We start from the raw sequence: 14,754 nt of genomic DNA on the forward strand, positions 1-14,754 counted from the left end.
CGAACAAAGAATACAACTAGCGTATTGAAGTGTTTTTTCCTTATTGAACTTTTTAATTTACTATTCTAATTTACATGCATTCATTCTTTTCCCCAATTTTTCTTTCCTAGCACGTGCAATGCACGTGCCCATTTACTAGTGTTTATAAAGCAAATAAATTTAGAGGTTATTTGTACCCAAATTGATGACCATACCTCATACACTATGTTGTTATATGAACAATGATTGTTCATACTCCAAATATGTATTAACATTAATTATTCATATTACAATAGGTGTTCTTACTAATTATACATTATGTTGATGTATGAACAATAATTGTGCATAGCTCATGTTGAAGTATGAACAATAAATATTCATACATTGATTGTTCATAGCTCATGTTTTGAGGTATGAACAGTGTTGATGTATGAACAGTGATTGTTCATACCCAAAATATGTGTTCTTACTGATCATACATTATGTTGAGGTATGAACAATGATTGTTCATAGCTCATGTTGAGACATAAACAATGATTATTCATACAAACAGTGATTGTTTATAACTCATATTGAGATATCTAAATAGGTATGAACAATTATGAATATTAATTGTTCATAACTCATAGCTGAGGTCACCAAATAGGTATGAATAATTGTTCATACTCCAAATAGATGTTCTTATTAATCATACATTATGTTAAAGTATGAACAATGATTGTTCATAGCTCATGTTGAGGCATGAACAATGATTGTGCATAGCTCATGTTAAAGTATAAACAATGATTGTTCGTACTATTGGGGTCCCACATGTGATGGTATGACTTGGTGGCATCGTCCACATGTGGGTTGGATGATATCATGGCATCATTCGTAAGGAGCTCGAGCAATTTGCATCCGTCGTTAGGAGCAAATACTACTGATAATTTGACATTGGAATGTCGGTTGGAACCAAAATTTTGCAAACGCATTGAAATTTCATAACACTATAAAACCAAAGTTAGGTTTTTGGGTAAAATAAGTATTTGAGATACACCAATTTTGAAAGCAACCAAAATTGAGAGAAAACCCTTGCAAAGAGATAAAATTTGTAAGGAGAGAGATTAGTGAAAAGAGATATAGTAAGACTTGAGATGAGTGATTGTAATCTTCATTCCCACACTTATAAAACGATTTGCTCTTGTGGAAGTAGGCATCATTAGTCAAACCACGTTATATCTTGTGTCTCATTGTGGTAAGTTATTATTTTATATTTTTATTGCTTGTTTGTGATAGTTAATTCCATAGCTTAGGTTTGTGGTTATTAGTTGTAGTGAAAACTTAGATTTTTCGATTGGAGTTTAGAGTGTTCATATTCAAGCTATCTTAGTGGGAATCGATTGATATCGTTTTTCCCAACACATACGAATAGTGATTATTCATAGCTCATGTTGAGGTATGAACAGTGATTGTGCACAGCTCATATTGAAGTATGAACAATGATGAACAATTATTGTTCGTATGAATAGTGATTGTTCATATATAGCTTATGTTGAGGTATGAACAATCATTATTTATACATCAACATTGTTCATACCCCAAATAGGTATAAACAATTTTGATTATTCATATTCCACTAGGTGTTCTTACTGATCATATCTAAGTATGAACAATCACTATTTTGCGTTAGGAGTATACTTGACCTTTCATCTACGGAACTGTTTTTTATTTAACGTCAAGGGTATACTTGACCTTTCATCTATCCGGTCCTTGTAAGTGATTAAAAAAAAGGTGGTGTCGAGAGTTATTTTTTCGCCGTTTTGTCCATGAGAGTCACTCCCTGAGTATGTTTTGGGTAGAAGTTGCCTCACAAATTTACTTGGTAAACAAACACAACCTTGTATGTATATCTTTGAGAGTGAGTGGCGTTGGTATTAAAACCTCATTAGTTCATAAACATTGAAAGATTGCGTTCATGTAGCATATTAATTAAGACATTATTGTAAACCAAGTACTTAAATTTCCCAGATTCTTCTTTGTGCAGTAGATTACAAGGTATATGGTTGTTTAGATGAATACTTTAAAGCATCCAATTGTCTAATTAATTAGTTAGACCAAACGCATACACATTTCAATTATATTTTAGTAGAATTCCCCTTGTACCTTTTTATCATTTCCATCTTTATTTTAATATAACAGCTCGGTAAGGTGTAGAGTTAATGATCTATGAACTGCTTTTCTGAACTAAATCATGATTTTGACAAATTGTTTACTTCGTGATCTATCATCTATGTGAGCAGCATAGCAATCCAATATACCTTTTCAACACCAATAAATCAGTCTTTTCTGTAGAGCAAACAGCGAACCAAATTGAATTAGTTTCCCTAGAGTCCTGGACTATCCCCTGACATTTACTGTCATGCTAGGCACAATACTAATTGGTGTTTACTTAAACAGTTCCCAAAAGTTACACATGAACCTAATACAAAAACCATTAAGTGTGGTCAGTTAACAACTCTAGCTCCCTGCTCCTACTAACCTGTGCAACAACTTCATCAACTTCTCCATTATACTTCAACAACTAGCATTCTAAGATCTAAACTCTATATAGGCCCCTCTATATAAGGTTCATCTATCTAACCTTTCACATTCAAAAGCTTTTAGTTTCTCTTAAAACTTCAGCGCCTTTCTTGTTTCCATCATCTGTTACAAGTAATAAGTAATAACTATATCAACCATGATGAAGAGTAGCGACTCAACAGTCATCAGTGTCAAAGAGACCAACACCGATACTAAAGCAAAGGCAGCAGCTAAGGGTGCTCCAATAGTTGCAACCAGTAAAGTTATTAAACATGAGAAGAGAGGATGGAAGAGAGGAGTTGCAATATTTGACTTCATTTTGAGGATTGTTGCAATTGCTGCTGCTCTTGCTGCCGCTACTGTCATGGGAACTACTGATCAAACACTCCCATTTGTTACTCAGTTCTTTCAGTTCAAAGCTAGCTACGATGATCTTCCTGCTTTTACGTAAGTGAGATATAAATAATTAAATATTGTACGTTCTTTACTAACATAGGAATTTTGGTTGTGTGTGTGTGCGTGTATGCATGTATGCAAGACCATCTATGAAAATCTGTAAAAAGAAGAAACTTCATAGACAGTCTTGAACAAAACTGCATGTATCTTACTTATATGAACTTCTGCAGGTTTTTTGTGGTCGCAAATGCAATAGTCACTGCTTACCTTGTCCTCTCTCTTCCTTTCTCAATAATTGGTATAGTTCGGCCACAAATAGTAGGTGCAAGGTTGCTTCTCCTCATCTTCGATACAGTAAGTATATATCATTTGAAATGCTTTTGTGCTTGAATATTAAACAAAAAATCTGAGAAGCACTAAGGTTAGCTTGACACTTGACAGTATGTTTTTGAGAACCGTTAACAATGAATCTCAAGTTACTGAGATTCACAGCAATGCTACTTGCTCATTCCTATGAAGTACAAATCTACTCTTCAAAACAATTTCATATAATCCTATCAGGTATGGTTGTCGTCTACATCAGATATGGACTTTGAATAATAGAAGTGCCCCTAGACATAATTCAAATGACAGTATTTTCAGAACAGTTACCTATACGAGTAGTGATCCATACCATCCATGGCAGGTGATGATTGCAGTAAGCTCTGCCGCTTCCGCAGCTGCTGCTTCAATTGTCTACTTGGCACATAATGGGAATTCAACTGCAAACTGGATTGCCATTTGTCAACAATTCAATGATTTCTGTCAACGCATTAGTGGGGCCGTGGTGGTATCTTTTGTGGCCGCCGTTATTCTCATGTTGTTGGTTGTGATTTCTGCTTTGGTTCTCAGGAAGCACTGACGATAGGATATGCACACGCCATCTGAGATGTGACAGATTGTTTCTTGAGTGATATTTTCCTGTTGTTGTTGTTTTTTTTTTTATGATTATGGTGTAATTTCAATGTATTGGTGTATATGTGTACTAGTATTTGGGGTATTTTAATTTGTCAACTGTCAGGAGGGTAAAATGAGCAAAAATGATTTTATCGGTGTCCATTTCATACTCTTGCTGCTCAGGGTAATTGGGTTTAGAACTTAATGTAATGTAATATATTCCAAGGACTTATCACTTATGTCAAGTGCTAACGAGGATGATGTTCTTGTTGTAAGCGGATAAAGAAAACAATAAAAGAGACAAGGACAGAATAAAAGGTAATAACCAAGGCGCAGATTAGGCTGTCCTTAAAGAAAGATTTCGCCCCTTCCAATAGTGCAGAAAGGTCACCCCTTCCAATAGTGGAAAAAGGCAACAATGGCGTCTTCCTCACAGGATTCAATGGTTAAGGAAGATGGGGTTCTGTTTCTCTGTAGGGTTGGTTAAGGAAGATGGGGTTCTGTTTCTCTGTAGGGTGGGGTGAAGTGGGGTTCTGTTTCTCTGTAGGGTGGGGTGAAGTGGTATACACGGATGGGGTTCTGTTTCTCTGCACAAGTTCTGTCTCTCTCTCTACGTCTGTAATGGCAATTGGTAAGCCACTACCCACTAGACAGTAAGCCCAAGTCCAAACCCGACCCGACGCGACTCGGTGCGGGGCAGGCGGGCGCGCGTGTGTGGCTTTGGGTGAGTCCTCCCTCCTAACACAAAAGCTTTTGTACCCTAAAGGCACGCCCTTATGGTAGAGGAATTCCTCATATACCTCACTTGCTAGTGGTGGTTCACCAATGTGGGACTAAACACAATGCACTAAAGTGGAGAGAACACACATAGTTCATCTCCTCCACTTTGCACACACACACAAGTATTTTGAAATACTCTTGGAGATTCCAACAATCCCCCACTATTTCAAAATACTAATAGTCCCCCACTAATTTGGAATAGGATATTATAAAAGAAAAGGGTTAACGAAATGCCAGAGAGAATCGAAAAAACAATGCATAAGATACTGGTGCTTTTCGGGCTTGAACCAGTCATAGGATAACATGTTTTATAATACGTGAAAGTGGTGGATTAAAAAATCTTTGAACCAGCATTCCCTTGTAGTAAAATAGAGCACATGCACCCACATTGTTCTTTCATTATATGTCTGTTCTGCGGTGTTGTGCTTTTTGGCCCTCAAGGCTACTGTGTTCCATGAATGCTCTAGAGTACTTGCCTGAATACTCATAAAAACAGACCCAGTTCTACATTCACGTAGGTGGATATCCATCAAGTGTACATTGCAGTTAAAATACACTATTTCAAAAAATAATGGACTATGGATTCCAATAAGAGTAAAATAACTCATCCTTTCTCATTGCAATTCAAGTTATACAAAGTATACAAAAATGCTATCTAGTCATAGGGTGGGACGTCTCAAAGGAAGACAATAGCATACCAGAGCGACGAGGTGACTTGTTTTTCCCTTTGAACCTACTTCATGGGATCTCCAATCACATAGGTGGGGTTGCCGTCAGTGTCGCCCTCTATCTAAGGCAAAAGTCCCATCCCCCTCGACATTTCAACCACTTGTCTCCTGTTAAGCGGTTTTGTCAGAGGATCGGCCAAATTTAACTCTGACCTCACATAATCTAGAGCCACAACTCTAGATTCCAGCAGCTGCTTTATAGACTGTAGTCTCAGACGGATATGCCTACTTTTCCCATTATACAATTTGCTCTTTGCCTTTGCTATTGCGGCCTGATAGTCACAATGCATAGGTATAGCTGGAGGCGGTTTTGTACCAATAGGAAGATCTGCCAAGAGGTTTCTAAGCCACTCAGCCTCAGCACTTGCTTTATCTAAAGCAATAAGCTCGGACTCCATGGTTGAATGAGCTATCAAAGTCTGCTTAGAAGATTTCCAAGCGACTGCACCTCCACCAATGGTGAAAATATAACCACTAGTGGACTTGATATCATGAGAATCAGATATCCAGTTTGCATCACAATAACCCTCTATCACAGGTGGAATTTGTCTAAAATGTATGCCGTAATCCATTGTTCCTCTCAAGTACTTGGCTAGTCTCTCTAATGCACTCCAATGTTCCTGGCTAGGACAATGAGTGTATCTGCTTAACCTGCTAACTACATAAGCAATGTCAGGTCTAGTGCAATTCATCAAGTACATGAGACTACCAATAATTTGGGCATATCTAGACTGAAGGACACTATGTTGATCATTTTTTTAAGTTCACTAGTTGCCTCATAAGGTGTCGACACAGGCTTACTAGCATAAAAGTTAAACTTCTTCAAAAACTTCTCAACATAATGCTCTTGTGAAAGCGTATAGTCATCACTATTTCTGATAATTTTGATTCCAAGAATCACATCAGCTTCTCCCAAATCCTTCATTTCAAATTGGGAGGATAAAAACATCTTGGTGTTTCTCACAACATCAAGGCTATGACTCATTATTAACATGTCATCCACATATAGACAGATAATCACATATGTATTCACATCAAAAGATTTAAAGTAAATACATTTATCAGCATCATTTATGTGATATCCATTAGACATCATGACACTGTCAAACTTTTCATGCCATTGTTTTGGCACTTGTTTCAACCAATATAAAGACTTAACCAATTTGCATACTTTTTGCTCATTCCCTGGTACTATAGTACCCTTAGGCTACATCATATATATTTCTTCATCAAGATCACCATTCAAAAATGCAGTTTTTACATCCATTTGATGAATAAATAAATTATGAATAGCAACGAGAGCCATTAGAACTCTTATAGAAGAAATCCTAATTACATGAGCATAAGTATCAAATAGTCAATGCCTTTTTTCTAGGGGAATCCCTTGACTACTAGTCTAGCCTTGTATTTCTCAATGGAACCATCTAGCTTCAGTTTCTTTTTAAAGATCCACTTGTAACGTATAGGTTTCGCCCCAGGAGGTAGATCAACTATCTCCCATGTGTGATTAGCTATAATCGAATCTAGTTCTGAGTTTATAGCATCCTTCCAAAAAGGTGCATCTCGAGAACTGATTGCTTCATTATACGTCACAGGATCATCATCAAGAAGAAACGTGTAAAAGTCATCACCAAAATTGGTGGATTTTCTATCTCTTTTACTCTTTCGAATTTCTTGTTCAGAAATTTCAGGATTTGTTAATTGTTGTTCACTAGGAGCAACCAACCTCTCGATGCCAATTTTCAAAGGAAACAAATTCTCAAAGAAATCAACATTTTTACTCTCTATAATAGTGTTAGCATCGACAAGGTTATTATCAAATTTTACTACTAAAAATCTATATGCGGCACTATTATGAGCATAACCAATGAACATACAATCAACAGTTCTAGGTCCCAATTTTCTCTTTTTAGGTTCGTTTACTAGAACCTTTGCAAGACACCCCCACATTTTGAAGTATTTCAGGTTAGGTACATGACCTTTCCATAATTCATATGGTGTCTTATTCCCTGTTTTCTTGTTGGGCATCCTATTATGTATATGGCAAGCAGATAGGATTGCTTCCCCCCACAAGTTTAGGGAAGCTCCATAACTTACAAGCATAGCATTCATCATCTCTTTTAGTGTTCTGTTTTTTCCGTTCGGCTACTCCATTTATTTCGGGGAGAGTATGGTGGAGTAGTCTCATGAATAATGTCATTCTTGTCACAAAAGTCCCGGAAGGGGTTAGACTCATATTCTCCACCCCTATCGGACCAAGTTTTTAATCTTCTGATTAAAATTTGGTTTTCAACTTGACTTTATACTTGAGAAACATCTCACCTGCCTCATGCTTGTTTCTAAGTAAATATACCATGGTGTACCTAGAGAAGTCATCTATGAATGTAATATAATAAAACTTCCCCCTCTAGACATGGTACTTCGAATTCACCCAAACTGTATGAATAAGAGTTAATAATCCAGTTTTATCTCTAGAAACAGTTCTGCAGGGTTTCTTTGTTGCTTTAGTCTCAGCACATATCTCACATTTATCATTAGAAAAATCAGAAATATCAGACAATAAACCACATGCTTTCATTCTTTTCATATACTGAACATTCACATGTCCTACTCTACCATGCCATATATTAAAAGAGTCAAGCAAGTAAGCAGAAGCAGATTCATCTTTATTAATAATAATGTTATCAAGTACATTCAACATGAAAAGACCACTGTTATTACAATAACCTTTCCCAACAAAACCCTCATTCTTCGTCAGAACGAACTTGTCACTCTCAAAAGTCACCTTGGCCTTGACTTTTCCCGATGGGACCGAAATCAGATTCGGCGAATCTCGGGAACATGAAGAACATTACTAAGTGAAAGGGTTTTCCCGAAGTTAACCGGAAGAATCTTGCATGTTCCCTCAACAGAACGGACCTTGAGTCACCCATATAGACCTTTTCATCTTTCACTAGTATGTAGTCTGAGAAGGCTTCAACATCACCACAGACGTGGCGGGTGGCACCAGAATCTAGTACCCAGTTTTTCTTCCCAGTGGCCATGAACACTTGTGACACCACAGCAGCAATAATATCATCTCCCTCAACTATATTAGCATTGGGAGGATCATCAGTGTCTTTCTTGTGCCTGCACTGAAAAACCCTATGTCCAGGTTTACCACAAACATAACAATTTCCATTGCCAGTACCACTCCTTTTAAAAGAAGTGTCTTTGACCTTGAAATTCTTATTTTTGTTGTACTTCTGCTTTTTAGAGGTTTTGTTAGATTTGCTAGGATTACCTTCAATGATGTTGGATTTAGAATGGAATTCCTTAGACAACACATCATCCCGAGTCTTGTTCTTTTCCTCTATGTGAATGTGTATGATCACATTCTCAAGAGTCATCTGCTTGCACTTATGCTTCATACTATTTTTATAGTGTTTCCAAGACTCGGGGAGTTTCTCAATCAAACATCCAGCAATAAAGGTTTCGGGTAAATCAATACCTTCAGTTTTCAAATCATTAATCAGCACATGAAAATCATGGATTTGAGACGTTACATCTCTATCCTCTCTCATCTGGAACTTTAAAAAAGTCCCGATAGCATATTTCTGAGTACCAGCATCCTCTATTATGTATTTCTTGTTCAAACTCTCCCATTTATCATGTGCATTCTTATTTGAACAATAAATATCAAAAATTTCATTGGACAAGGTACTCAAAATAGCATGTCAACATACCTTATTCCCATTGAGCCAAGCAGCTTGATTTCTTTCGAAATCATTAGAACCCTCCACGGGTTTTATATCAGTGAGATACTTTGCATAGTTGAGTACATCTAGGGATGTGAATACCCTTTCTCTCCATCGCTTGAAGTGTGAACCGTTGAAGGATTCAATCTTTGACACATTGGGTAAGTTGCAAGCATCCAATAGAGGTGCAACATCTCTCATAGTCGAAGTAACTTCCATGACTCCAGAATTGGTTTCTTTGATCGGCGTGGTGTCAACAGGTGTAGACATCTTGTTCTTTCCTTAAGATTGTTGTAAGCGGATAAAGAAAACAATAAAAGAGACAAGGACATAATAAAAGGTAATAACCAAGGCGCGGATTAGGCTGTCCTTAAAGAAAGATTTCGCCCCTTCCAATAGTGCAGAAAGGCAATAGTGGCGTCTTCCTCACAGGCTTCAATGTTGGCGTCTTCCTCACAGGATTCAATGGTTAACAGCAGCCTGACTTTGCACTAAAACAGACTACCCTCTAGAACAGTAATATAATTATCTCTGGCAGCTGACAGGGAGAAGAGAAGAAGAATAAGATGGGGTTCTGTTTCTCTGTAGGGTGGGGTGAAGGTCTGGTATACACGCACGAGTTCACAAACAGCTAAGGAAGGAAGTTTAGGCAATTGGTAAGCCACTACCCACTAGACAGTAAGCCCAAGCCCGAACCTAACGCGACTCGGTGCGGGGCGGGCGGGTGCGCGCGTGTGTGGCTTTGGGTGAGTCCTCCCTCCTAACACAAAAGCCTTTGTACCCTAAGGGCACGCCCTTATAGTATAGGAATTCCTCATATACCTCACTTGCTAGTGGTGGTTCACCAATGTGGGGCTAAACACAATGCATTAAAGTGGATAGAACACACATAGTTCATCTCCTCCACTTTACACACACACACAAGTATTTTGAAATACTCTTGGAGATTCCAACAATTCTCACACCTGAATACTATTCCAATATAAAAGTTTCTTGTCTCACAAATTACCCGTCACATTTTTCAACAAATTCAAAAAATATCTGGCACGACTGGCCGTTAATTTCCCATGAAACTTCAATTGGGATTGGTAGAGACATTGCAGATCATTATTGTCAGTATCAAACTGCAACTCCAGAAACAACTCGATTTCAGAAATCGAGCTGGCTAACACGAGTTGTGAAAGGAAGCACACAACTAAAGAGAATTAAAACAAGATGAATGCAGAGAATCAAATTAGTTCGTTGCAGTGAAGAGCAACACGCCATTTTCCTACTTCGAAATCCACTCTTGAGTCTTGAGCTAACTCTTCTTCAAAATCATGGACAAGTAAACGAAAGATCAAGGGAGAGTGATAGTGCAACAGTTTTGACAGACAATTCTCAGCCCTGTTGTAACCTAGATAAACCATTATCATCATATTCCTTGCCCATGGTTGCTGAGGAAGCAATACAAAGAGAACCATCATGAGCTTGAGCAAATGAACCCAGTAAGGTGTGCCAGGCATAGTACAAAATATCAGGATATGGGTATTTATCGATATTCAATTTATGGATATGTATCGTGGATATATGCTCCTCTTTGGAGATATTTGACATTGTTTCATATACAAATATCGTGGATATATCCAAAATATTGACAAATATCGTAGATATTGTAGATATTTTTGATATATCATGATATATTATTTATATTTATTTGAAATATAATGGTAAATATTAAATAAAATTATTATATACACAAAATATCGCCAAATATCGCCAAATATCTCAAAATGTCACAAATATTACAAATATCATCGAAATATCACTGATATTTGCAGTCGTATATATCTCTGAACATATCGTGATATTTATATATCTTTCTCTGAAATCTGGATAGATATCCCCAAATATCGCGATATATCAGGATATTTTGTACTATGGTGCCAGGAAATGATGCTTCCCTTCTTCTACTAACTTGCAGCACCTTTGTCCTTGCATAATTGCGAATTTGTCCCTGCATAATTGCGAATCCAAGCCCAATTCATGTTTTGTTTGTACCATAGTCCAAGGACCAAAATATCGCCAATATATCCGATATATCGCCGATATATATATCGTTTTTTTTGTACACCGACATCGATATTTCCGACATATATCCACCGAATATTGAACTCTTTTTTTTCCGATATAAAACTTTATATCACCGATATAATCGATATATACGATATTTACGATATATATCATTTGACTTTTTGACCTTTTGTAATATAAATCCGATATTTCTAATATATTTCTGATATATTTCCGATATTTTAAATAGTTTGGACTGGTCACAAAAAAAATAGATATATCCGATATATATATCAGTTTTTGGGTACACCGATATATTCACCGATATCGATATTTTGGTCCTTGCCATAGTCACTAATTCGGAATTCGGCACTAGTTTGGCAAGGAGTTGAATATCCAAATGTGATACCCTTAGGCATGGCCTGAAGAGGAGTACGATAGAAAGACGCCTAGCGTGACGATTGCGCCATGGTGTGGTCCCACTTCTCTTAGACGGTTGTCCAATATCTAGGTTATAAATAATGATGCGCCAAATTCTAATGTCGAGGACTTGATGTTGGGGTGGTTGGTGAGAACATCCACCGTAGTTAAGAGTGCTCATGCAGGTAAGATGAGTGACCCCCTAGAAAGTCCTGTCGGAAGAAAATCCCACACTGTCGGAGGTTTGCAAAGGCCAAGTGGGGACGGTATCAACGCGACAAGATGAGACGGATTGTTACATAAAATTCTTACAAGTTTCGATCAAAATCCAGAAAAAATCAGGAAAGCCATAACTAATTAAAATATCCAATATTATTTGTGATTGCGTATCAGCGTATATTAATTCAAAACTCTTAAGTATATTAGTTGGTGTAGAACACAGACTCTATAGTTATTGTCTAATTGTTTTTAATAAATCCAAATTTACTATAAAGAAGTAATTTTCGCTTTTATCATTTAAACACAACTTAGAACTGTCTAGACTAGTCTAGTTTATGAATTCTAGTAGTCATAGAAGGTTAATATTATGATATATAGGTTAAGAAAGTATTTTTTAGTGTTTTAGACGGTTTATAATATAATTAAGATGATTTTGATAGAGTTCTCTATATAAAGAAAATTGTAGTCTAGTTTGGACGGTTTATTATGATTTTTTAGTCTAGTTTGGAGGAAGAAAATTGTAATAAATTCTTCATTATTATCAATAAATTTATGTTTCAATTTATCTCTACAATGTTCTATTGAACTTTTAATACCGCTTCTCCTACATCATTGGCAAAATCTTCTTCTTCCTTAAAATGTCCTACAAATGTTTGAAATTTCAAATATAAATTACTCAAATACATGTTAAAAAAGCTACCCATCATCATCAAAATCAATAAAAATTGGTGAAAACCGAGCAAAACCACGATTTTACTATTTTTGCCTTGTTTTTGCAAATCACTAATGAGTCCATTTTGAGACTTTTTACGTTTTATTGAAAAAATAAGAGACTTTTGTGACTATGGTTTGTATGTCATTGAATGATGCCAACATTGAAATATCTGTATCTTGATTTAAACCTAACCAAGAACAAGGTTCTATGAACTCGTATGCAAGTATGAAAAGGGATGACTGAAATCCAACCATCAGTATCAGATGTTTATTTTGATTTTCACTCCCTCTCAATACAGTCAAAAATGACCATCAGTATCAGATGTTTATTTTGATTTTCACTCCCTCTCAATACAGTCAAAAATGGCCATCAGTATCAGATGTTATTTTTTATTTTCACTCCCTCTCAATACAGTCAAAATGGCAAGTGTAGGAAAAAATGAAGAGTGACACTACCAACCGAATTTAAAAGGTAATCACGTCTCTGCAGTGCTACTCCATAACAGCAAAATACAAAGAGAAATTTGTTAGAGTTCTTACGGAACAATTACCAATGGTTGAAAAATCTGTAACGGAGGTACGAGGCTGTGAGAAAAGGATGTTTCTACTATCACGTAACAGTTTTATTTTCTTACACTCACATAGAGTCCGGCAGAGAGGGTACCCGCACAAGGAAACTGGTGTGGGCGCACCCAATCTCGTTAGATTTCATTGGGATTGTGATGTGTTAACATGAGGATTAACACCGTCATATTTCAGTGTTACCCGAATTCCCGAAACAGTCTGTCACCCTCTTTTATTTTGGTAACTAAATCTCAGCCATCTCCCTCAACAAAGATAAAAATAAATAGGAATAAATATAAGAAACAATGTCTTCCAGCCACTTCTTCCTCGGCTACTACCATTTCTAATGAACAATCTAATCATCCATATCTCGTCTTCTTCTTCTATCACTTATCGTCTTCCGTTCGGTGATGCCGAGCAATCATTTTTTCTATGACTTCTTGTGTTAAACTGTACACATGGTTGTACCTTTTATTTACTGAAATTCTACAGTCATGAAGATATGTAATGATCAGATTGAATTCTTTACTCATCAGAACTAGGACAACTACTACCAGGTGACGATAGTTCTATCAATTTTTTTTTTTTTTTTACTATATATAAAAATAAAAGACTTCCTAAGCATGGATTTATGACCGGTGGACATCAGTTGTACTTAGCTTGATAACATAGCAATGGAATATTAAGTGCCAGACATCAGTTGCACGTACTAGGAAGGCCTTGTGTAATACTAAGAAGATGAGGTAGTGCTACTTGTAGCTTACTAACCCGAACACGTATTCACTTAAATTATGATTTGCTATGTTGTCAAGCTTATTAGAAGATTATGAGGTACTTGCACTTGTAGATTTTCCACTCCACTTGCAGTTATAATTGTTAGGGGCTGAATTATATATCTTTTTTATTTTTTTGTTAAGGAAAAAAATGAATAGTTCCATGTAGAATTCTATCTTTTAGATTTAGTTACCAAAATAAAAAAGGGTGACAGGCTGTTTGTAGTAACACTGAAATATGACGGTGTTAATTCTCACTTAACGCATCACAATCCCAATGAAATCTAACGGGATTGGGTGTGCCCACACAAGTTTCCTTGTCTGAATCCGGACTCTTCTTACATATAGTGTGCGAAGGACAAAAACAATTAAGGCTGTATATGTTTTTCTCTCTTCTTCTCCAGATTCTCATCCTTTTCTCTTATCATATAAATAAAGTTTAACTTGCGTGCAAAAAATATAAATAAAGTGCAATGCTAGCATAAGCATAGAAGTTAAAGGTGTCAGCTCATGAAGTTCAGTTGATAAAATACCTCATCAACCTCAGAACAAAATGGTCCAAATAGTGGAACACAAAGGAATATCTTCAGATAAGCTATATCAAATGCGTTGACAACGATGGATATCTGATTAAGCTCTGATGCTTTAACAAATATGTATCAGGACACTTGAAGAGGCTCGGGGTAGTGCTAACAGCCTCTCACTGATTTCTGGAAACTTTTTTGTTTCCTGTGGACTTATCTTGATTATCATTTCCTTCAAAAACACGGCCTTCAAAAGTAAGAACTCCAAGAACTTGGGTGTGTTTGAGAATTCATAATATATTTGTTCACCCATGGAATAGAAACCTCAAATCCCCAAAATCAAAGAATTGTAAGTTTCTATAGGGGGTAGAAA

At 36.5% G+C, this 14,754-nt stretch overlaps 1 protein-coding gene across 1 annotated transcript; it reads left to right on the forward strand.

Annotated features, from left to right (window-relative positions):
* The first annotated feature begins 2,399 nt into the window (after window positions 1-2,399).
* LOC147483037 (casparian strip membrane protein 2-like) lies at window positions 2,400-4,039 on the forward strand. Its single transcript, XM_086577571.1, has 3 exons — window positions 2,400-2,985; window positions 3,165-3,288; window positions 3,620-4,039. Exons 1-3 carry the CDS (start codon window positions 2,696-2,698, stop codon window positions 3,833-3,835), a joined length of 630 nt encoding a protein of 209 aa, XP_086433697.1. The 5' UTR covers window positions 2,400-2,695; the 3' UTR covers window positions 3,836-4,039.
* The last annotated feature ends 10,715 nt before the right edge of the window (window positions 4,040-14,754 follow it).

The sequence above is a fragment of the Coptis chinensis genome, chromosome 8 (assembly GCF_015680905.1).
Source record: "Coptis chinensis isolate HL-2020 chromosome 8, ASM1568090v1, whole genome shotgun sequence".
NCBI lineage: Eukaryota > Viridiplantae > Streptophyta > Magnoliopsida > Ranunculales > Ranunculaceae > Coptis > Coptis chinensis.

Excerpts from the sequence above, each read along its gene's own strand:
- LOC147483037 (XM_086577571.1), top strand. The coding sequence starts at position 2,696 with ATGATGAAGAGTAGCGACTCAACAGTCATCAGTGTCAAAGAGACCAAC. Across the intron at positions 2,986-3,164 it reads GATGATCTTCCTGCTTTTAC|GTTTTTTGTGGTCGCAAATG; the intron begins GTAAGTGAGATA and ends GAACTTCTGCAG. Across the intron at positions 3,289-3,619 it reads TTCTCCTCATCTTCGATACA|GTGATGATTGCAGTAAGCTC; the intron begins GTAAGTATATAT and ends CATCCATGGCAG.